The following is a 24,798-nucleotide window of genomic DNA, read 5'->3' as shown; positions in this document are numbered from 1 at the left end:
GTGTTTGTATCCCCTATATTTTAAATAGGAACAGTTTGCACATTTGGCGCACAGCCCAAAAAGGGGTGTGTTTTTGCTGGCAAGGGACATGGCCACACAATAGTAACCCCAATTCTAATTACGCCACACAGTACTGCAACTTCATTCACATTTGATCATGCGATAGTGTCCATAATTCATATTATCATCCCACAGTAGTATCACTTTACCTTATAAACGTTACTCCTCACAGTAGAGCCCCTTATTCACATTACATCACACTGAATTGCTCCTTATTCACATTGTACCACACCCTATTGCTCTTTATTCACATTAGACGACACAGTAGTGCCCTTTCTATACGCAACGCCACACAGTAGAGCACCTTATACACATAATGCCACACATTAGTAATGCATTTATACACAATTCCACACAGTAATGCCCCTTAAACATATGAGACACATTATTAATGTCCTTATAAATATAATGCGCCTTACACATTATGACAACCTTCATTAATGCCCTTTTACACATAATGTCCCTTACACATATGCCGCACATTATTAATGCCCTTATACACATAATGACAAACATAGTGCCCCTACACATTTGCTGCACATTATTAGTGCCCCTATACACATAATGACACACATACAGTAGTACCGTTACACATATGCCGCACATTATTAGTGCCCCTATACACATAATGACACACATACAGTAGTACCCTGTTACACATATGCCGCACATTATTAATGCCCTTATACACATAATGACACACATAGTGCCCCCTACACATTTGCTGCACATTATTAGTGCTCCTATACACATAATGACACACATACAGTAGTACCCTGTTACACATATGCCGCACATTATTAGTGCCCCTATACACATAATGACACACATACAGTTGTACCCTGTTACACATATGCCGCACATTATTAATGCCCTTAAACACATAATGACACACATAGTGCCCCCTTACACATATGTTGCACATTAGTAATGCATTTTTACATGACACACATAATGCTACTTACACATATTCCGAACACTACTGCACAACCAACCCACTCACATGCACACAACACTCACACTTCCACTAACACTGTGACCTCTGCCTCTGCTTGGATACAGATGTGTCCTCATAAATCTTGCCTCAATGCTAACGTCGTGCACCTTTTTTTTAAAATGAAAATGCATCTTATTTGCATCGCTATGTGACTAGGATGCACAAGCAGCTTCTGTTGATTAAAATGATATGCAGCATGCCTATATAGTGTGTGAGACTGTGGCTGTGTCTGCATATGAAATGCTACACACAGAATATAGGCATGCCACATATCATTTTAATCAGCAGAAGCTGCTGATGCCCCTAGGCATATCAAATGCCCTAGGCAATTGCCTAGTTTGCCTATGCCTATGGCCGGCTCTGTTCCTATGTTATCCATTATACTAGGTCCAGTTTCAGTTTTACACAGTACGATTCCATTGTTTATTGTCAACCACGGGATCAGTAATTCCTCATCACTGGTGACTGCTATCTGCTCCCTCATTGGGTAAATGGTCTCGGAGGTATGAGATATTGAGAGAGATTCTGACTCTGCCTTATGCCACAGCCACTTATGCGCTTTATGCTAGTGCCGCAACCAATGGTCTTCCTACTGAGGTGCCCAGTGGCTACAGTGCAAATCTGCCTCGGTGTGTACTTAGACACACGATCGGTGCACCGTCGGTTACACCAGCAAAACCTGCGCCAGCCCCTATGGCAGTTTCTCCATCTGAAAATAGCCTCCTTTGTGAGCGGTTCCGCTGTCAGGCCCGCAACTGGCTTTTCGTTTGTCACCGCCTAGGAACATCCACTGAATTCCACAGACAGTGCATCCGGTTCTGTTCTTCATCTCTGAGCAATAAGCCTTGGGACACATATGGCATGTGACTCGCGTCCCACATCACCGCTGTGTCCAGGTCTGAATCAGGCCACTATGAGAACGGAAAAGCTTGTGGGGCAGACTTATGATAAAACACAAAGTTTTAATATGATCTGTTGGCGACGTATACTTTTTATAGTATCACAGACTTTATTCATGATGATTGCATTACTGTTGTAATAGGTGCTCATTGTGTGTAGTAATATTACATACTGATGCAGGGCCGGATTTAGGGGGGGGCGTAGGGGGCAAACCCCCCCCCCCCTAACACAGTCATAGCCACGCTCACTTTTGAGCAGAAGAGAGCTCTCCGGGGAGAGCCTGAGGCAGAACGATGTGCTGCAGCACAAACCACAGCAGCACAGAGGAGCCAGGAGAGCAAGAGTTACAGAGCATTTGCCCCTCACTTGCTGGTATGTGGGTACTAGGGCTAAGAAATACAATTACCCCTCAGCACAGTCACATGTACATAGGAATCACAAAGCTCTTGCTCAGTCTCACGCAAAAAGTTCAGTCAGAACTGAGAGAGGAGGATGGGAGGAGTTGGGACTGGAGAGGGGAGGAGTCAAGATTAAACAGTAAACCGCCCCCCCCTAAATGAAAAGTCTAGATCCGTCCCTGTACTGATGTATCATCTCCTGAGTGCTGTAAACCCTCTTGCTCTCTATTAGTGACAGGCGTAAATCCTATATATTATACACAGTTACTGTAATTCATAGTACACGCTACCATATTTGTATCAGGTCTTTTCTCACCTGGCTGTTGTAATCCATTTGGGGAATGTGACATCTGACGGCCGCGTCTTCCTCGTGCTGACACCCTGCGATACTGGCCTCCTTGAACTTGCACTCAGTGATGGACCTTTCCCGTCCTGTGCACTGAACCTCATTCATGTGTATAGGACCTAACCCTGGATCAGACACAACAGCACTTGGTGAAAAAAGACCCTTTGCAGAGCATTGCACAGTATTGCTGGGTAGCTAAGGGGCAAGGAGCTTCAGAGACACAGATGTAGCAATGCACACACAATTTCCTACCTGCTGCCAAGCCAAGGCATACCTAGCACACCATGCTGCATCCTCTCCACCTAGGGGCCTGAGGCAGACGCAGATGCGGGTGAGCTGTGTCTTTTGCCGCAGTCCTTTCTGGGGGGGGTCTATTGATGAAGCAGTGAAAAGAGTGGAGTAGTGATCCAGTGGAAAAGTTGTCCACGGAAACCAATCAGCTGCTCTGTTAAATTTTATAGTATGCAAATTATAAATGTTATATCAATGCTGATTGGCTGCCATGGGCAACTTCTACACCGGCTCACTTCTCCACACTTTTCACTGCTTCATGAATAGACCCCTGAGTCTTTATGCTAATGCCGCTACAAAGCCCTACCCTGGTATAGACCCATGGGTCCACTGACAGCATCCGTAGACATTAGAATACAGACTGGTGCATCTTTCGGCACACCGTTGGTCACTTCATTCAAACTTACACCAACTCTATGGCAGGTGCAGTTAATCTGTACGAATAAGGCCTCCAATGTGCTCCAGTCAGCATCTCTGTATGGAACCGCTTTCCCTGACACGCCTGGTGGCACTCCCCGCATATCAGGCACTATGGCTGGACTACTTTGTCTCACTGACTTGCCTAATCATGGACAAGTGTAAAGTATAACAGGTGCACGTTGTGGGGCTAATGTTGTTGGAATTGAAAGCAGATGTAGTTGAATGGAAGCTGGCTGCAAACTGCGTGCACAAACTATATTCCCCCGTGTGCTTAGTTGTATGCATCGTTTAAACAGCTCTGACCTATCCTTGGCTGTATGCCCATCACCATCATCATTATCACCAGTGCACACTTGCACCATCGCTATCCTTGTTGCAAAAGCTATGTCTGTAAACAGGTATGTACAGCATAGGCCTCTGGCCAACTCTGCATAGTCTGGAAATGAAACGCGTAAGACTTCGCATCATCCGTAATTGCTCGCGCTCAGATCCATAGCATGTACAATATACACTCCACAAATCAGCGTACGTGCACTGTCCGCCACTCTCTGTTTCTTATGTCCTCTTAGGTAGTAATTGTGAGAAAACACAAAATGATGCACAGGCAGACTCAGACTGGCCCACTGGGGCACAGGGGAAAATCCCAAAAATGCCATTGTTGGAATGCCCCACCTCTTCCTCTTATGTCAGGTTCTAGACTGTGCACACAAATTATGTATTGTTACTCTATTAGACAGTTACATGGGGGTAAATGTATGAAGCAGTGATAAGAGTGGAGCAGTGTGCCAGTGGAAAAGTTGCCCATGGGAACCAATCAGCATTGAAGTAACATTTATAATTTGCATACTATAAAATTATACAGAGCAGCTGATTGGTTGCCATGGGCAACTTGTCCACTGGGTCACTTCCCCATTCTTATCATTGCTTCATGCTTTACCTCAGGGTCTCTAATACAGCCTCTATGGGAGCTGGCCACATTCCTTGTGGTAACTGGCCCCACCCCTTAAGCTGTGCACAGGAGTCCCTGAATTCAGGGTGCCCCACACCATACACCTTGAACCCTTAGAATATATTTACCATGCAGATGCAGAAGTTATATGTTGCAAAATGGTGACAGCTTCATTTTCCTGGATATACTGGAATGCATACTAGAAATGTCCCTAGTGTGACATAATTACTGCCCCCCTCTCATATACTGTAATGCCCCTAGTGTGATATCATAACTTCCCCCCCCCCTCATACAATGGCCCTTGTGTGATATCATAACTGCCCCCCCCCCCCTTCCCCATACAATGCCCCTGGTGTAATATCATGTGTGTGGTATGGAGGGTTGACAGTAACTAGGGAGACAGTGTCTAGGTCAACCACTATTGGTCAACAGTATCTAGGTCGACAGGGATGCTACATCGACAGGGTCTGTAGGTCGACATGGTCTAGGTTGACAGGTCAAAAGGTCTACATGAGTTTTTAATGTGTGTTTTTTTGTGTTGTTTTCTCCATACAGTGACCGGGAACCCCAATTAGTGCAACGTGTCCCCTCGCACGGCCTCGCTTCACTCGCCCTGCTTTGGGCAAGGTTAGTCTGCGTGGATCATTAAGCATGAAAAAGTTGAAAAGAAATTTGAAAAAGTCATGTCGACCTAAAACATGTTGACCTAGAGACCCTGTCGACCTAGTTACTGTCGACCTAGAGACTGGATACTGATATCTTAACTAATTAAACTCCCAATATTCCATCAGTTATAACATAACAGAAGTAAGAAATGCAGAAACGTGTGCTTGGTTTTACAGTGCTGTCAACACAGCCGTGCTTTTATGTACTACCCTGCAAAATAAGTTCTGTTCCAGCCACCTCTATCAGCAACAAATGGCTAAAATAAAGACCATACATTTCATTGAATAATATGTTGCTATTCCTGATTCACTCCCGGCATAAATAAATTACAGGCCTTTCTGGTAACGTGGGGATAACAAGGAAAAATGGCAGCGACAAAACAGATAATAAACAAACAGTCAGAAGATAAAAGCTCCGCGTGCACAAAACATCCCCAAGTACAAAGAGAAATTAATGGCTGAATGTGATTTGATTAAGAAGCACTTTCTCAGGGAAACTCTGAGCTGGGAAATAAGTGTTATGTCTCTATAACATTTGCATAGTGACATTTAACAAATACCAATAATTCTGCATTCTCACGTCTCCTGCTAAGTCTAATAGTTTACTGCTTGCATAATTACTAGCTTGCTGTAACAAGTATGATGTTAGTATTGTAATTATATTCTCGTAAATGTTTTACTACGATTACATTTGAACACGCCGGATTAATAAAGTGTAATTGGAAGCGTGTTAATTAGAAGGATACTCATTTTCGCAACGCTATGCTTTTTTACCTTGTCCCAACTGCGCTCCGAGAATGGCCTCTTTAGCCGATCCGTAGCCGAGTTCGCGGCACACCACGCCGGCTGATAGGAGGTTCCATTTGTCATCACATATTGTTCCCCATTTCCCATTTTTTAGCACCTCTACTCTCCCCTCTCCGGCGTGTGGTCCAGACCTCAATCTTACCAGAGGTTCCTGAGAAGAAAGAAAATAAGATTTTACTTACCGGTAAATCTATTTCTCGTAGTCCGTAGTGGATGCTGGGGACTCCGTAAGGACCATGGGGAATAGACGGGCTCCGCAGGAGACAGGGCACTTTAAGAAAGAATTAGGAATACTGGTGTGCACTGGCTCCTCCCTCTATGTCCCTCCTCCAGACCTCAGTTAAGGAAACTGTGCCCGGAAGAGCTGACAGTACAAGGAAAGGATTTTGGAATCCAGGGCAAGACTCATACCAGCCACACCAATCACACCGTATAACTTGTGATAAACTTACCCAGTTAACAGTATGAACAACAACAGAGCATCAGACAAACCTGATGCAACCATAACATAACCCTTATTTAAGCAATAACTATATACAAGTATTGCAGAAGAAGTCCGCACTTGGGACGGGCTCCCAGCATCCACTACGGACTACGAGAAATAGATTTACCGGTAAGTAAAATCTTATTTTCTCTAACGTCCTAGTGGATGCTGGGGACTCCGTAAGGACCATGGGGATTATACCAAAGCTCCCAAACGGGCGGGAGAGTGCGGATGACTCTGCAGCACCGAATGAGCAAACACAAGGTCCTCCTCAGCCAGGGTATCAAACTTGTAGAACTTTGCAAAGGTGTTTGAACCTGACCAAGTAGCCGCTCGGCAAAGCTGTAATGCCGAGACCCCTCGGGCAGCCGCCCAAGAAGAGTCCACCTTCCTTGTGGAGTGGGCTTTTACTGATTTTGGAAGCGGCAATCCAGCCGCAGAATGAGCCTGCTGGATCGTGTTACAGATCCAGCGAGCAATAGTTTGCTTTGAAGCAGGAGCACCCAGCTTGTTGGACGCCTACAGGATAAACAGCGACAGTTTTCCTGACTCTAGCCGTTCTGGCTACATAAACCTTCAAAGCCCTGACTACATCCAGTAACTCGGAATCCTCCAAGTCATGAGTAGCCACAGGCACCACAATAGGTTGGTTCATATGAAAAGATGACCCCACATTTGGCAGAAATTGCGGACGAGTCCGCAATTCTTCCCTGTCCATATGGAAAACCAAATAGGGGCTTTTATGTGACAAAGCCGCCAATTCTGACACACGCCTAGCCGAAGCCAAGGCTAATAGCATGACCACCTTCCACGTGAGATATTTTAACTCCATGGTTTTAAGTGGCTCAAACCAGTGTGATTTCAGGAAACTCAACACCATGTAAAGATCCCAAGGTGCCACTGGGGGCACAAACGGGGGCTGAGTATGCAGCACTCCCTTTACAGATGTCTGAACTTCAGGTAGAGAAGCTAGTTCTTTTTGAAAGAAAATGGATAGGGCCGAAATCTGGACCTTAATGGACCCCAATTTTAGGCCCAAAGTCACTCCCGACTGTAGGGAGTGAAGGAAACGGCCCAGCGGGAATTCCTCTGTAGGGGCATTCCTGGCCTCACACCAAGCAACATATTTTCGCCGTATACGGTGATAATGTTTAGCCGTCACGTCCTTCCTAGCCTTTATTAGCGTAGGAATAACCTCATCCGGAATCCCTTTTTCTACTAGGATCCGGCGTTCAACCGCCCTGCCGTCAAACGCAGCCGCGGTAAGTCTTGGAACAGACAAGGTCCCTGCTGCAACAGATCCTGCCTTAGAGGCAGAGGCCATGGGTCCTCTGTGAACATTTCTTGCAGCTTTGGATACCAAGTCCTTCTTGGCAAATCCGGAACAATGAGTATTGTTCTCACTCCTCTTTTTCTTATGATTCTCAGCACCTTGGGTATGAGAGAAAGAGGAGGAAACACATAAACCGACTAGAACATCCACGGTGTCACAAGTGCGTCTACAGCTATCGCCTGAGGGTCTCTTGACCTGGCGCAATACCTCTGTAACCTTTTGTTGAGGCGGGGTGCCATCATGTCCACCTGTGGCAGTTCCCACCGACCTACAATCTGCGCGAAGACTTCTTGATGAAGTCCCCACTCTCCCGGGTGGAGGTCGTGCCTACTGAGGAAGTCTGCTTCCCAGTTGTCCACTCCCGGACTGAACACTGCTGACAGTGCTCGTACGTGATTCTCCGCCCATCGAAGAATTCTGGTGGCTTCCGCCATCGCCACCCTGCTCTTTGTGCCGCCTTGGCGGATTACATGAGCCACTGCGGTGATGTTGTCTGATTGAATCAGCACCGATTGGTTGCGAAGCAGGGTCTCCGCTTGACTTATGGCGTTGTATATGGCCCTTAGCTCCAGGATATTGATGTGAAGGCAAGTCTCCTGACTTGTCCACAGCCCTTGGAAACTTCCCCCCACCCTCGGAGGCTTGCATCCGTGGTCACCAGGACCCAGTCCTGAATGCCGAACCTGCGGCCCTGGAGAATGTGAGTACTCTGCAGCCACCACAGAAGAGACACCCTGGCCCTGGGGGATAGGGTGATCAGCCGATGCATCTGTAGATGCGATCCGGACCACTTGTCCAACAGATCCCATTGAAAAGGTCCTCGCATGGAACCTGCCGAAGGGAATGGCCTCGAATGACGCCACCATCTTTCCCAGGACTTTCGTGCAGTGATGCACCGACACCTGTTTTGGTTTTAAGAGGTCTCTGACCAGTGTCATAAGTTCCTGAGCCTTCCCCGTCGGGAGAAAACCTTCTTCTGGTCTGTGTCCAGAATCATGCCCAGGAAGGGCAGACACGTTGTAGGAATCAGCTGCGACTTTGGAATAATCAGAAACCAGCCGTGCTGTTGTAACACTTCCCGAGAGCGTGCTACACTAATCAGCAACTGCTCTCTGGACCTCGCCTTTATGAGGAGATCGTCCAAGTATGGGATAATTGTGACTCCTTGCTTTCGCAGGAGCACCATCATTACTGCCATTACCTTGGTAAATATTCTCGGTGCCGTGGACAGACCAAACGGCAATGTCTGGAATTGGTAATGACAATCCTGTACCACAAATCTGAGGTACTCCTGATGAGGTGGATAAACGGGGACATGAAGGTAAGCATCCTTTATGTCCAGAGACACCATAAAATCCCCCTCCCTTGCGATGACCGCTCTGAGCGATTCCATCTTGAACTTGAACTTTCCAAGTATATGTTCAGGGATTTTAAATTCAATATGGGTCTGACCGAACCATTTGGTTTCGGGACTACAACATGGTCGAATAATAACCCCCTCCTTGTTGAAGGAGGGGAACCTTGACCACCACCTGTTGAAGATACAATTTGTGAATTGCAGTTAACCCTATTACCCTCTAGGGGGGGGGGGGGGGAGCCGGCAGGGCCGTCAGTGAGGAGGCATCTTCTCAAAGTCCAGCTTGTATCCCTGAGACACAATATCTATTGCCCAGGGATCTAACAGGGAGTGAACCCACTTGTGGCTGAACTTACCAAAGCGTGCCCCAGCGACATGCGGTGGATTTTCGTAGAGGCTGGGGAGGACTTCTGTTCCTGGGAACTAGCTGTGTTGTGCAGCTGGTTTCCTCTGCCCCCGCCTCTGGCAAGAAAGGACGCACCTCGGACTTTCTTGTTTCTTTGTTCGAACGGCTGCATTTGATAATGACGTGCTTCCCTAGGCTGTGCAGGAATATAAGGCAAAATATCAGAATTACCAGCTATAGCTGTGGAGACCAGGTCCGAGAACCCTTCTCCACACAATCCTCAGCCTTCCATATGCCACTTAAGTTGGCATCATCTGTCCATTGCATATTCTACAGGTTATGTCAAGCAGAAATCGACAAAGCTTTGCCTATAGGACCCAGTATACTCATGTCTCTTTGGGCATGTTTTATGATATATATCTCTTAAGACAGCATCTTTAATATATATATATATATATATATATATATATATATCTCTCTCTCTCTCTATATATATATATATATATATATATATATATCTCTATATATACATATATATATATATACATAATAGGGTCTCAATTTCTGCTGATAAGGTACCTGTCCACGCCGCCACAGCGCTATAAACCCATGCCGACACAATCGCCGGTCTGAGTAGTGTACCCAAATGTGCACGCTATCTGCAGGATCCCTGAGAATAGCTAGGGCTACCTTTTGGGCAAACGTGACACCCTAGGGGAAGAGTCCCATCACATCCTGGCCCTAGTGGGGAAAGGATACTGCCTGAGAATTCTTTGTGGGAAGCTGCAGTCTCTTGTCTGGAGATTCCCGCTCTTTTTCCTCATGAGAGGAGGGAAATTTACCTCAGCTTTCTTCCCCTTAAAATGTGTACCCTTGTGTCAGGGACAAATGAGTCATCAGTGATATGCAAATCATCTTTTATTACAATAATCATATATTGAATACTTTTCTGCCATTTTGGCTGTAACTTTGCATTATCGTAGTCGACACTGGAGTCAAACTCTGTGTCGATATCAGTGTCTATTATTTTGGATAGTGAGCATTGTGAGACTCTGAAGGTCTCTGTGACACAGGGACAGACATGGGTAGATTTCCTGTCTGTTCTCTAATCTTTTGTGCAATAAATTCACCTTAGCACTTACACATATCCAAACAGGTGTCGGCGTTGTCGACGGAGACACCCTCTCACACACATTAGCTCCATCTCCTCCTTAGGGGAGCCTTTTACCTCAGACATGTCGACACACACGTACCGACACACCACACACACAGGGGATGCTCTATTTGAAGACAGTTCCCCCACAAGGCCCTTTGGAGAGACAGAGAGAGAGTATGCCAGCACACACCCAGCACTATATGACCCAGGAATCACACAGTAACTTAGTGTTAATCCACTAACTGCTGTATATATTGTTTTTACGCCAAATTTATGTGCCCCCCCCCCCCCCCTCTCTTTTTCACTCTCTTCTATCGTGCTTCTGCAGGGGAGAGCCTGGGGAGCTTCCTCTCAGCTGAGCTGTGGAGAGAAAATGGCGCTGGTGAGTGCTGAGGAAGAAGCTCCGCCCCCTCAGCGGCGGGCTTCTGTCCCGTGATTTTGTGTAAAATAATGGCGGGGGCTCATGCATATATACAGTGCCCAACTGTATATATGCCCACTTTGCCAAGAGGTCTCTAATTGCTGCCCAGGGCGCCCCCCCCCCCCCCTCTGCGCCCTGCACCCTGCACCCTACAGTGACCGGAGTGTGTGGGTGTAATGTGGGAGCAATGGCGCACAGCTGCAGTGCTGTGCGCTTCCTCATATGAAGACTGGAGTCTTCCGCCGCTGCTTTTGAAGTCTTCTTGCTTCTCACGCCGGCTTCTGGCTTCTGGCTCTGCAAGGGGGACGGCGAGGCGGCTCTGGGATCGGACGACCAAGGGTGCGTTCCTGTGTTCGATCCCTCTGGAGCTAATGGTGTCCAGTAGCCTAAGAAGCGCAACCTATCCGAAGTTAGTAGGTTTGCTTCTCTCCCCTCAGTCCCACGTAGCAGAGAGTCTGTTGCCAGCAGATCTCTCTGAAAATAAAAAATCCTAACAAAATACTTTCTATCTAGCAAGCTCAGGAGAGCTCACTAAAGTGCACCCAGCTCGTCCGGGCACAGATTCTAACTGAGGTCTGGAGGAGGGACATAGAGGGAGGAGCCAGTGCACACCAGTATTCCTAATTCTTTCTTAAAGTGCCCTGTCTCCTGCGGAGCCCGTCTATTCCCCATGGTCCTTACGGAGTCTCCAGCATCCACTAGGACGTTAGAGAAATTTATATAGCAAATTTCCAAAATTTATATTCTAGCAAATTGTTTACCATTGGTGAGAAAGAAACTGTAATACAAACATCAGCACTTATTAAGAGAGGCAGTCAAATGACCGGCTGTCGGGATCTCAGCGGTCAGGGTACCGACGCCAGAATTCCGACACCAGCTGAAATACCGGCGGTCGGAGTCCTGACCGCCGGCTGGTTACCCCTCTTGAGTGGTGATCCACGCCACCACCGGGCCTGAAGCGTAGCGAGCCGGCGAAGGGATATGCTGCGCTCGCCCCCGGTATCCTGGCTGTCGGGCTCCCGGCGTTTGTCTCCTGACCGCTGGGATCCCAACCGCCAGGATCTCGTACTGATCCCCTTATTAACACTGACAGATTACAAGGGTTGAAACATTATTTGATATTAATGTACTGTATGGCCGGTTATATTAATGTACTGTATGGCTGGTTATATTAATGTACTGTATGGCTGGTTATATTAATGTACTGTATGGCTGGTTATATTAATGTACTGTATGGCTGGTTATATTAATGTACTGTATGGCTGGTTATCTTCACTTGGGGCTGTATATAACAATAGAATAAAACCAGTCGTTCCCAAACTTTTTTGAATCACGGTGCCCTAGAGTATCAGATGTTTTTCACGGCACCCAAAGGCCAAAAGTTTCTTATTGAGTAAATTGTGTTTATATGTCATCCTTAGGGTCAGTTGTGTGGTGAGAGACAAGATTTGCTTCTGTTTGGCCACATATTTTATGACTGGCAGCCACCAGCACTGGTTTTGTCTATTACATTGACCATAAATAATTGAATTGGTTCTGGACCACCAATCCAAGGCACCCCTGCAAGTGTCCCGAGGTACCCAGGGTGCTACGGCACCAGGGCCGGATCTAGACCTTGTGGCACCTGGGGCGTGGCTTCATGGAGAAGGGGCGTGGTCAGTTATGCCCCCTGTAGCTGTGCCCTCAGTAGTTGTGCCCCAGCACTGTGCCCCCTGTAGCTGTGCCCACAGTAGTATTGCCCCCCAGTACTGTGCCCCCTGTAGAGTTGTGCCACCAGTAGTATTGCCCCCAGTACTGTGCTCCCTGTAGAGTTGTGCCCCATGTAGAGTTGTGCCCCCAGTACTGTGCCCCCTGTAGAGTTGTGCCCCCAGTAGTATTGCCCCCAGTACTGTGCTCCCTGTAGAGTTGTGCCCCATGTAGAGTTGTGCCCCCAGTACTGTGCTCCCTGTAGAGTTGTGCGCCATGTAGAGTTGTGGCCCCAGTACTGTGCCCCCTGTAGAGTTGTGCCCCCTAGTTGCGCCGCTTACAAAAAAAAGAAAATAAATTAATACTTATATTCCCCGCTCCTGCTTCCCGACCGCTGCTGCCCTCCGTCTCCGACTGCTAGCGCTGCTCCTCGGATCTATGGGAGAGACGTCATGACGTCTCTCCCATAGCACCGCATAGACACTAGAGGTCAATTATAACCTCTAGCGTCTATGTGCTGCTCCCACAATGCAGTGCGGGTGCGCAATGACTTCCTCGCGCACCACACAGCACCGGGCATCTACACAGCACCGAGCGGCACCAGTAGCGGATCTTGCCACGGCGGCGGCACCCTCCGGAAGGCGGCACCTCGGGCAAAAATCCTGCTTGCCCGTAGCAAGATCTGCTACTGTACGGCACACAGTTTGAGAACCACTGGAATAAACAATTCACAGTTAATTCAAGGCAGATGAATCTGCTGGAGTGCCAGGGTTCGCATATCTGCAGTGTCGGAATAGTACAGTGATAAGGCCCCATGCTTAAGGGGTGTGGTCAGCCACCAGAGGGGGTGTGGCCAGCCAACACAGAGGCTTAACCAACCATTAGCGAGTGCATGGTCTAGGCCCCTTTATAAATATATTTAGTAAATACTAATAGTGCATGCATGATAATGTACCAGGCGCAGGCACAGTCCTGAAAACATTGCCCAATTGTGGCTGCACATATCTGGTGATGGCGCGGCACCTACGGTTGCAGCGCCGTGGTAGCCGCAGTTTGTTTTGACGGACATTCATATTAACCGGAGAGTTACCTAGAGGTCCGATGCTGCGACTGATGGTCACGATGATGATCTGATGCTGCGTCTGCAGTCGCAGGCAGCAGATCAGAGATGCTGGCAGGGGACATCTTTGTGTTCATTACATTACAGCCCACAGACAACCACAGGAGGGAGCAGGGTTGTGTTGTGTGACCACCCATTTTGATTGACAGGAGAGTGAATCTTGGTGTGGTTTCAAAGTGGACCATGTAAGCCATGTTCATCAGTGATTCTGCTCTGACCCTCTCATAGAGGTATAATATATCATTTGAACCGGTTGTGGTATGTTAGGTCAACATTTCTCATGTCATCATGAATCAGGTCATTCATCATGTCTACACAAATGACATGTTGAATTTATAAAAGGTCAATCTGCCTCCCTTGAGGCCCAGCGGTCACTTATTTGGTCCCAGCAGCATCTCCTGCATCGTCTTTCAGGTCCCAGCGGCCATGTGACCAGGCTCTGGCGGAGACTTATGACAGAATTGTGGTTTGGGTGAGTGTTTTTACCCCTAACCCCCCCAGTAGCACCTAATTCTAACCGTTGGCATTCTAATTATGTTACATTTGACATGGTGACTGTCAACCATGTGACCGGATCCCCTGGAACCTGACCCCTAGAGAAAACAGGTTGGCAGTGGCGTATCTACCCCTTGGCCAGGCGCGCCAACCATGGTGGGGGAGGGGCAGTGTCACCCACAGACAGGGGGTAGAATAAGAGCCAGATTAAGGGGGAGGCACAGGGTCTCAGCAGCTTTCAGCGAGCCCTCGGCCAGAGCACGACGAGGAGGAAGCTCATACCCTCCAACATTTTACACATAAAAATCGGTACAAATCAGAAAAGGGGGCGTGGCCATGGGTAAAGGGGGCGTGGTCACGCTCCTTTTCCTATACTTTCAACGGAAGTTTGGAGAGCCAAAAATCGGTACAGACCATAAAAAAAAAAGGTACTGTACCTGCCAAAAAGGTACAGTTGGAGGGTATGGAAGCGTTGCCTGATAGGAAGACCAGCGGTAGTGATAACACCTAGGTCCCGTGTCCAAACAGCAAATCCACATTCCCTGATACCGGTAAGGGGCCAGCACTCAGGGAAGAGTGGGGGTCAGGGCGTCTGAGAGCCCAGGCTACACATTTACTGGCTTTTTTACATAGGCTTCCATAGATCTGATGGGCATATTCTGCACTGAAGTGCTCTGTGTGCTTATTACTGTACCTACCTAGAGTGAAACTCAGGTCTCCCTGTTATAAGACTTTTTAATGTCATGATCGTGGATTGTATTTTATCAAAAACAAATGTTGTTTTTTTATTTTTGGACAATAAGTGGATCCTGAAATTGTTTTCATTCCCAGTACCTTTTTATCACTATAATCATGTTTTGTGGGTCTAAGTTCACATTGCAGACATTTGTCTTGTATTTTTCCACGTTGTATATGAGACTAATTGGGAATGAGATTGCTTATACACCAGGATATAATTGTGAAACACTGATCCTGGATGGTTCACATAAGATATATTTTATAATGTGTAAGGGCACTACTACTCTGTGGCATGATGTGTAAAGGGGCACTATTGTGTGGCATAATAGGTATTAGGCATACTACTGTGTAGCAAAATGTGAATAAGGGGCTCTAGTGTGTGGTATAATGGGTACTACTGTGTGGCAGAACGTGAATAAAAGGCATTACTATGTGGTGTAATGTGAATAAGGGACACTACTATGTGGTGTAAGGTGAGTAAGAGACACTATTATGTGGCATAATTTGAATTGGGGTAATATTGTGTGGCCACGCCTCTTCCCCATGAGTCCATGCCACTTTTTACGCGGGAGGGCTGTTTGTACTTTGCCTGGGGCGCTTGGAACCCTAGGTACACACCTATGAGTTGTGCCCTGAGGCAGTGGGGCCAAACCGGGGCTATTCCCTGTGTCTCTGTGGGCCAGTCTAACCCTGCTTTTCTGTAATAATGTACATTTGGTTTCAGCAGCTAGATCAGCAGCGAGCGAGTGTTGCAGTTCATAAAACGACATGGGGGGGGTGCCTTGTACTGCACATCATAATTTCAAACATAATGAGAGGTGTTATCATGCTGATACTTGTAGTTCCACATAGAAAATAAGAAAATGCAGATGTACACATATATTCTATATTGTGTATATGTGTACACTTGAAGGTGGAGACTCCTTCAGCTTGGCTTAGCACCCCTTCCACCTACACAGGGTGTTTTAATTAGCATGGATCTCTGCCATTTACAGTCTGCATATAGGGAAAGGCACTATGATTATAAGTCCTGAATACATTTTTGCAATTTGTCAGTTTTAAGGATAAGTTTGGGGGGTGGGGTCCCTAGGGTTGGTGTGGCCTGGCTAATTTGGGACATGACATTGCAATGATTCATTTAGTTGGTTTAATTTTTTGAACCTAATTATTTTTCTTCCAATGTAACACCTTTTAACATTCTAATTATTACCTCTCACCTATGTAACACTCTTAACACATAGCTTATGCTTCTTAATTATTAACACTTACTAACTTTAATCTCTCACTAGCGTTGGGGTGGTTGACCTGTGCTGACTTGGGGGTCCCGTGCCCTATACTTGAACCTTAGTGTAGGGACTCACCAGATGAGGTCACCTGGTCATTGTGTGGTGGGCCCATAGTTTTTGGCCAAACATTATGCTAACTAGGCATGGTTACTTCACCTACTGAAGCCTCACTAATTGCTGTATATATTAGTATCGATACTGTACGTGCTCAGCTGCTGCCGGTATTCATCAATACTCACCCTTCCAGGGACATGTCAAAGAGGCTTCACCAGTACCCACTACCGTCCATAGGAAAAGTATAGGTAACGCCTTGCTCGTATTGCTAGAGTTAAGCCAAACTTCCTAATAGACTCTAGGTTAAGTGTGCATGGTTGGGTAACCCTACAGAACAATGCAGTAAATGAGCCCTGTTGAACACTGAGTGCCACCTTCACACCAAGTGCTGTGAGTGGGCTGTCGTTCCATTCTGAACCAACAGCTGTTAGAACAAAAGTGCCACCTAAGAATCTTGCCTGATCAGCCTTGCACATGGGGTAATATTGTTAGGGTGCCTAGAGCATGGGAAAGGCGTAAATAGGGGATGCGTTTATGCGACCGGCGGTCAGGAGACCGCCAGACACAATACCAACGCTGGGATCCCGGCATATGAAAATACCGCCGGTCGGCATACAACCAACAGGGACTTTTCCCACTTGTGGGTATCCACAACACCCAGGGAGTGGGAATAGAACCTCTGGCAAGCGCCCCAGTTGCGCTCACCCCGCCCACACCAGCCATCCAACAGCCGGGATTCTGCCATCGGTATTGTGACTGGCGGTGTCCTGACCACCGGTCTGACATACCCAACCCAAAACAGAGAAACATTTGAGTATGACAACGATGACATGAGTGACCAATAGCTTCCGATTAGTAAAAAAAAAAAAAAAGAAGGGTGCACATAGGACGTTTCTATACAATATTGTTACATTTTAACATGTAATGACAACATTGCTTCATTATCCTAGTTTACAATTAGTTTGAAAGTATCTCAAATTACTTAATTTATCATCAAACTCTCTTACCATAGCCCTAAATGCCTTCTTGTAGTTATTGTTGTTTCCATTGCCTAAGCTGGGCCCAGCGACGCATTTCACTATAGCGTGCATCCCATTCCTGCAAGCTGGTTTAAACTTTTTGGGTGAAACCTGCACATTGCAGTTAGCGAGATGGGGTTCAGTTCCTGAGCAGCTGACTTTGTGGATCCAGAACATTTTCTTCTGACTCAGCATTTTTAACCTGGGAGATAGACAGGGCATATGGTACACTATATTGCACTTTCTCAAAAGAATAAAAACAAAAACCTAATAAAGCAAATTGTAAGGAGCACACGTCATAGAGAAATATAATTAAACATCTCATTCTGTGTAAATATACTTTAAGTTAAAAGGTACATTATGCTGAAAGAAAACAAATGTATCTATTAGCACTTGCTATGTTTACTTGCTTTGTTACAGTGTACCAATATCACGCAGGCAGCCTGTAATAGAAATGAGTAATAACTTTTCAAGGTTCTTTCAAATGGTTTCAGTATGTCACATTCAACAATCACAAACTAATACAGCTTTAAAAAAAACCTTGAATGCTTTTGTAAATCCATACGGTAAGCGCTGCAAGCCAGATCTAATGTAAACTATATGAAACAATAATTCCACAAGTTCAAGGCTCCTTAAAGGGTTTTTAGTCCTTTACATTCAACAATCAGAGACAGAAGTATTACATTTTACAGCTGGCTTATTATCATAAGAATAAAAACTTCAAGAAACAAAGAAAATTGAGTTATATTGAAAAGTTTGTGGGTGGCAACGGTTATTATCGGCTCTCCCTAGGAACAAGCTGTATGCCTGCGGGTGCAGATTAAAGTGTTACTACTGTTTTCACTGGTTGTTGTGACATATCTTAACTTTTCTGTTACTCGGGCAGTGTCGGACTGGGGCATGAAGGGCCCACCTGGGGGACGCTGTTGTAGGGGCCCATGCTTAAGCGTGTGGCCAGGCTCCAGTGGGAGCATGGCCGGCCACCACAGAGGTTTGGCTAACCATTACAGAGTACACGTTCTGTGCACCTTGGTAAATCTATAAAAAAACAAATTCTTGTGAAGTATAATGTAACATATGTATAATTCATAATTCAAGTGCACCTGGATAAAGTCTGGAACCTGATCCCTAGAGGAGGAGGAGGGCCCACAGGCAGTGGGGCGCACTGGTGGTTTACCCTGTGGGCCAGTCCGACCCTGTACTCAGGCGTGATGTGAGGGCTGGTTGGTCCTTTGCTTTTTATAGGGTTAGATCATTGAGGCATTGTTCTCTGTAACAGTTTGAACATGGCTAGTTGTTTGGACCTGCTCGCTTAGACTTTTCATGCTGGCTGACCATCTTGTTCTGACCATTACCTGTCTGCCACTTATGCTGATATCTGTTTTGCTTATCCTTGTATGCCGCCAGCCCTGACCATGGTATGGACCCTGAAAATTCAGTTAGCCACCTGCCTTGAATTTGGATTGTATCTAACTCTTCTTGCTATTTGCTCCTCTAATTGTATACCTGGAATGTGTCCTTGTCTCTGCCTACTATTCTGTATGTATGCACAAGTCTTACTGGCAGCTTTATTTCCGCACTGCAATTTAGATTTGAGCTAAGGGGATGCGGAATAAATACTGACAGACGGGATCCTGACGGTCAGAAGGCCAACAGTGGGATCCCGACGGTCAGAATCCCGTCGGATCCCATAGGTAAGTACTGGGGCTGGGATTAGGGTTAGGCAGTGGGTGGAGGGTTAGGCTGTGGGGGTGGTGGAGGTTAGGGTTAGGCTGTGAGTGGGGGGGCAGTTAGGGTTAGGCTGCAGGAGGGGGAGGTTAGGGTTAGGATTAAGGGTAGGAGTAGGGTGAAAATACCACAATCCATCAGGATTTCGCTGTCGGTCTTCTGACTGTCAGGAGCCCAACTACCGGGATTTTGTACCCAACCCAAGTTAGGACATACACGTCCCAAGACTAAATCTCTCTGTACATGTTACATCTGCCCCACTTGCAGATGTTTTGCCAGGTGCACAGTTATTTGCTTTTTTTACCTTTCCATGCTTTGCTCCCTCCTCAGAATCCATCGCTTTGTGCACACTATTCAGATCTGTTTGGGTCATTGGACACAAATAGAAAATTGTGGCCATACAGGGACACTCGGCCGCTCTGTAGGCTATAAAGACATTAACTGAACAGAGATTGATGTGGGCTGATGCCACTGGCAAATCTATGCAACTATGGTGGACAGGTCCATGTGACAAGGCTTTCCTGGGTGTCTATGCTGTTTGAAGACACTTTATTAGGACCCAGCTGGCTTAATGAGGCCTCACCTAAAAGATGCGAGATGATAATGTGGGCCATAACATTTTTTTGAAATGTTTAATAGCTCTATTACACAATATGATCATATACAGTATATGTATAAAATGTATTTCTTTAATTCTGTAAATGTATTTTATTCGGATAATAAACCACATGTAATTGTATATACTGATTGCCTTCTCTAGAACTGAAAACCTTGAACACTGGGATTTATTATTCCATACATGGATGTTATTTCATCTTATCACAAAGACACAAGAGAACATCACCAATGGTTACATGGAGTAAAATGGTTAGAAAAATGTAAGTGTTTACTGAATGTTTAAAACTTAAAATTTAAACACGGAACTAGGATCAGAGCCTGAAGAGTCCAAGCAGTTCTTACACCCTAAGCAACCATGTGCAACTGATGTCACCAAATGGGAAGAGCCAACTTTAAGCTTGTGTTCAAACATAGTTATATATACACTAGTAAAGGGACCCGCCTCCCGCTCTGTCCAACCGTGCACCCCTCCCCTCTCTTTCCACTGGTCCGCCTCCTGCTCCGTCCAACCGTGCACCCCTCCCCTCTCTTTCCACTGGTACGCCTCCTGCGCTCTGACTGCTACTCCTCCCTTCGCTCCATCTCACCCCCTCCCTCGCATCATCTTGTCCATCATTCCGCCCCTGCTCCGTCCCAACTCCACTCCCATATTTACCCTGTTCCTGGTGTCCAACCAAGTTCTTCTCTTCTGAGGCTCTAGGTCTGTACCGTCTACCTCACAGTGGGAGTCATTGGACCACTGAGCTTGCATGTTGGAGATGGGACAGACCTTAGCAAATTATTATATAGATACTAGAATGTGCCAATTAACTGTGGAACATAAGAACATTCTCGTATTTAGTACATTAGTTAGCTGGACGTCATTTTGGCACCCCCTGGTTCAATCATGCAGCACAGGTTGTTGCCCAGTTGGGCTGACACTGTAATAGGGTGCACTAGTAATGTATTACTACTAGGGTATGTCTTAATGATATATTTTAAAATGATACAGCTATGACTAAAGATATGCTGCATTCTGCTTTTTTTTATTTATACCAATCCACCTCATAATGCAGTAATATGTAACAGAACATTATACACTTACCTAGATTTTGGTACTTTTATCTTCATATTCCAAAGTTTTCTGTAACAGAAGTAAATGATATATCAGAATGTGTCTGGGTCAGTGCACAGCAATGCAGCGTTTATCACACAATAGGCTAGATGCAGAGATGAAAGCAGCTGGGCAGCCGTATCTGCAAATTGTGCTGCAGGTGTGTTTGCAGCTTTATTCTAATGCGGCTATGAAGCCCTTCACTCCGTGTCAAAGTGTGCACGGACTGAGACCTGCACTTGCCGTCTGGAGCATAAAGCCACAACATCGGTGGCACCATGGTAACCTGCACCAGATGCCACTTCTCTGTCTGAGCTTGGCCCCCTACTACTGTATGTGAGCGGCAGAGTGTCTCTGTGAGCACACACTTTCAGTGGCACACCCGTGACACTTCCGTAGCACACCAATGAGTTGGACCATTTTTGTGCGCATTGCTACCCACCTCCCATTCACAACATAGTTTCATCCTATATATTGCCTTAACAGTTCTTAGTGCATGTGCCGGAATAAGTTTTGTGCATTTTGAGGCACACCACCATGTGTATTGTGAATTTTAAGGGGTTTTCACTCATGCGCAGTTGCAAAATATCACTCAGCTATGTGAACATTGGCATTGCATGCATTTCTGAATCAGGCCCACTAATACCCTACAAGATGGCATATTAAAAGAGAAATGCTGGTACACACTCTATGTACTAAACACTGCTAAACAAAATTATTATAATCAACTCTGCAATCTAACATAGAGCAAAACAGAGGTGCTCAGCATACTTTTGGCCAAAGATATGGGCCCACCAATTATAACAAGGTGACCTTATCTGGTGCGTGCCTGCATTCCTAAGATTCAAGTCCAGAGCATGGGACCCCCCCTCCCAGGCCAGCACAGGCCAAGTGCCTCAGACATCAAACCAGTGAGAGATAGTAGTTAAAGTTTTAAGGGTGTTACATTAGTAAGAAGCAGCAGCTATGTGTTGAGGGTATTACAATGGTGATAGTTAATAAGTAGGGCGTTACATTGGTAAAAATAAAAACACAATTTATGTGCTAGAAAGTGCTAAATTAAGTGTTAACTACGATCTCTCACTATTTTGAACACTTGGGGCGATTGGCCTGTGCTGGCCTGGTGGTACCATGCTCTGGCCTTAAATATTAGGAATTTAGGGACCCACCAGATGAGGTCACTTGGTTGTGGTTGGTGGACCCATATTTTTGTCCAAAATTATGCTAAACTCCTCATTTTTCCTATATGTTAGATTGCAGAGTTTATTATAATTATTCTGATTAGCAGTGCTTACAATATAGAGTGTGCACTATAGTGTAAGCACTGCTTTGAGTCCCCTCAAATGACAAATAGCATTTTTTTTATCTGTGAGGAACTACAAGCCTCAGCATGGTAGCACCCCTTGAATTAGGGTGTGCAGTACAGCCCCTCCCCCCACTCCCCATATATTGGCATAATAAAAATGTTTCAAGGCAAATTTTATCAAAAAAATATATATATATATATATATTTTTTTTTTACATTAAAGATCCATATAGGATTTGCGTAATTCAGTGTACTCTGTATAAAGCTCTAGTTCTCCACAGACAGGGCTTGCCGTGACTTATAGCTTCAAAGCAGGTAAAGAGTGACTGGTTGCATCACTTCTCCCTGTCTAGAAAACAAAGCTGATCATTGATACGTTATATACTAGAAAATAAGCCACCTTGGTTTTCTCCACACCAGATTGCAAGCTTCAAACTGACATTCACTGTCATCCCAGTGACTATGGCTGAATGTACTGTAGCTTAAGATGCCGCTCTATGAAATAGAAGCTGTAGAACTATAATTCCACAGCTCCAGCAAACTGCAGACCAAGGAATATCAGTATACATCAAAGTGGAAGAAAATATACGTAGGTTTTATTGTTCCATTAAAAGAAGCTTAGAGACCGGTTTCAGCTGTTTTATGAAGCAGAAAGAAAAGGATCATTGCAAGAGAATGGAAACAACCACAAAAAAAAGAAAAAAGAAAAGAAGATTGTTTCTACATAAGATCCATTCATTTCTGCTAACAGTCAGCCAAGCTGTGGTAATAATATTTCATTAACAGATTTCTAACTACCAACTGAGACACATTCTATCCCACTTCTTAATAGGGCTTTCATAGTTTAACTTGTTCTCATATACTGGCTAAAAACGATGAAACACGTTTTTACTGACGCGTTTTACTTTACAAAACCACTAAGAAAAGCATTTCTGCTCTTTAATGTCCCGTGCTGTCGGTTCACTGACCTCAAATGCCTTTCTTTGAAAACATGACTTAGTGTAATCGCTTGTGGTATCATCTTTGTTAAAATAAATTTTTAATTAACATTTTTTCAGAATTACATAGCAATTTTGTTTTAAACATATGCTAAATTAATAAAATAACTTAAATTAAATAAAAACAAATAAAACACTTAGGGTATCCAATTAGCCACATTATCGCAATAAATTATCGCAATGCGATAATTCGGTATCCTATTAGCGGCAATAAGTTATCGGCAATAAGTCTCCATAGGGTTTATCACGGATTTCTCTTCACCAGCTCTGGGCAGGGGATAATTTCTGCAAAATCCCTATTTGAAGCTAAAAATGTCTGGATTTTGTTCTGAACCCCTGGGACACCCCCCCCCCCCCAACCCCCCCCCCCCCCCCCCGACTGACTAAATAGGCACTTAGAAGTTTTTAATTATTTTTAATTAGCCAATAATTACGTAATTGTTTGGGACAAAAAATGCAAAGTGATGGAAATTGGGGTACAAGGTAAGGGGCAGGCATATTGGGGTGCTTAATGAGTGGGACAAGTGTTTTTAGACGTGCAGGTGGGAGTAATCAGTCTTTTTTTTTTAATTACTCAAATATACACTTATACCCATTTTTATATACGCCAACTGTAATGAGAGTACTTATTTTGCTGAAAAAATATAATTTTTCCACATTTATTAAAAAAATGCATGTAACAGCCACTTGACCCAATTTAATGACACCAAATATTTTTTATTATGGCCACTAATAGCCTTCTATAATGTTTTCCTATGTTAGTTTGAATTTTTTGGAGGTACAGCCATATATTTTCTACTATACTTAACTCAGCTTTTTGCCAGCTAGAATTATCGTTAGATTCCGGTTTTGGAATAGGATAGGTATGATAAATGGGAGCATGCAGATTGCAATAACCCGATTTTTCAGAAGATAGGTGCAAAATTATTAGCCGTAATCATGGATTGCGTTATCTCGGCAAATTGGATACCCCCTAAAATGCAAATTTGAATGTATAATTTTAAAAAACAATATAGACAAAATGAAAAAGTGTTAGAAAGGGAAGAGAGAGGGATAAAATATTGGGATTAAAGTTGGGTGCAGCGAATAAACTCGTTAAGTGCCATTTGAATTTTGATATTATGGGGGGAGATTTATCAAATCTTGGAGAGAGATAAAGTGGAGAGAGTACCAACCAATCAGCTCCTGTCATTTTTCAAACACGGCCTGTAAGACAACAGTTAGGAGCTGACTGGTTGGTACTTACTTTGTCTCTTTTCTTTACTTTATCTCTCTCCTTGCTTTGCTAAAGCTCCCCCTATATTTGAGGTTTCATTTTAGTTTTCTTTATTACTGCAAGTTTGAAATGTTCTATCCAAGAAGATGAAATAATGTGGAACTTGCTGAGTGTTATGGATTCTAAGTTAAACATTTCCCCAATTTTTTTTTTTTTTAATTGCCTTTGGTAATGTTGGAGCTTCTGTATATTTGTAATGTGCGTGTTTTCTAAGGCGAACAAGATTGTTAATTGTTGTCGCATCATGTCAACACTTCTTGGGGGTGGAAGTGCTGCTGCAAACACAGAGATGCATCATTCATGCGGCATAACCAGATCTAGAACATTCGCATAGCGTAGGAAACCATCCTGTTAATTAAAGACAACTATACACATTTTCTTGTCCCCAAACTTTTAATTAAATGTGTATTAATATTTAAGACTTTTGATATTTAATTTACTTTCAAAGATG

At 44.9% G+C, this 24,798-nt stretch overlaps 1 protein-coding gene across 1 annotated transcript in view; it reads right to left on the bottom strand.

Annotated features, from left to right (window-relative positions):
* LOXL4 (lysyl oxidase like 4) overlaps positions 1-24,798 on the bottom strand; it is a 151,468-nt gene that overhangs the window by 88,002 nt on the left and 38,668 nt on the right. The window contains exons 5-8 of the mRNA XM_063962301.1: positions 20,759-20,797; positions 17,317-17,530; positions 5,801-5,984; positions 2,672-2,826 (exon numbers count right to left, since the gene is read on the bottom strand). Of these exons, the coding sequence (XP_063818371.1) occupies positions 2,672-2,826; positions 5,801-5,984; positions 17,317-17,530; positions 20,759-20,797 (592 nt within the window). The remainder of the gene's footprint in view (positions 1-2,671; positions 2,827-5,800; positions 5,985-17,316; positions 17,531-20,758; positions 20,798-24,798) is intronic.

This window comes from Pseudophryne corroboree, chromosome 3 (assembly GCF_028390025.1).
Source record: "Pseudophryne corroboree isolate aPseCor3 chromosome 3, aPseCor3.hap2, whole genome shotgun sequence".
In the NCBI taxonomy this organism is placed as follows: domain Eukaryota; kingdom Metazoa; phylum Chordata; class Amphibia; order Anura; family Myobatrachidae; genus Pseudophryne; species Pseudophryne corroboree.
This window is presented reverse-complemented; position numbering and strand designations above follow the sequence as displayed.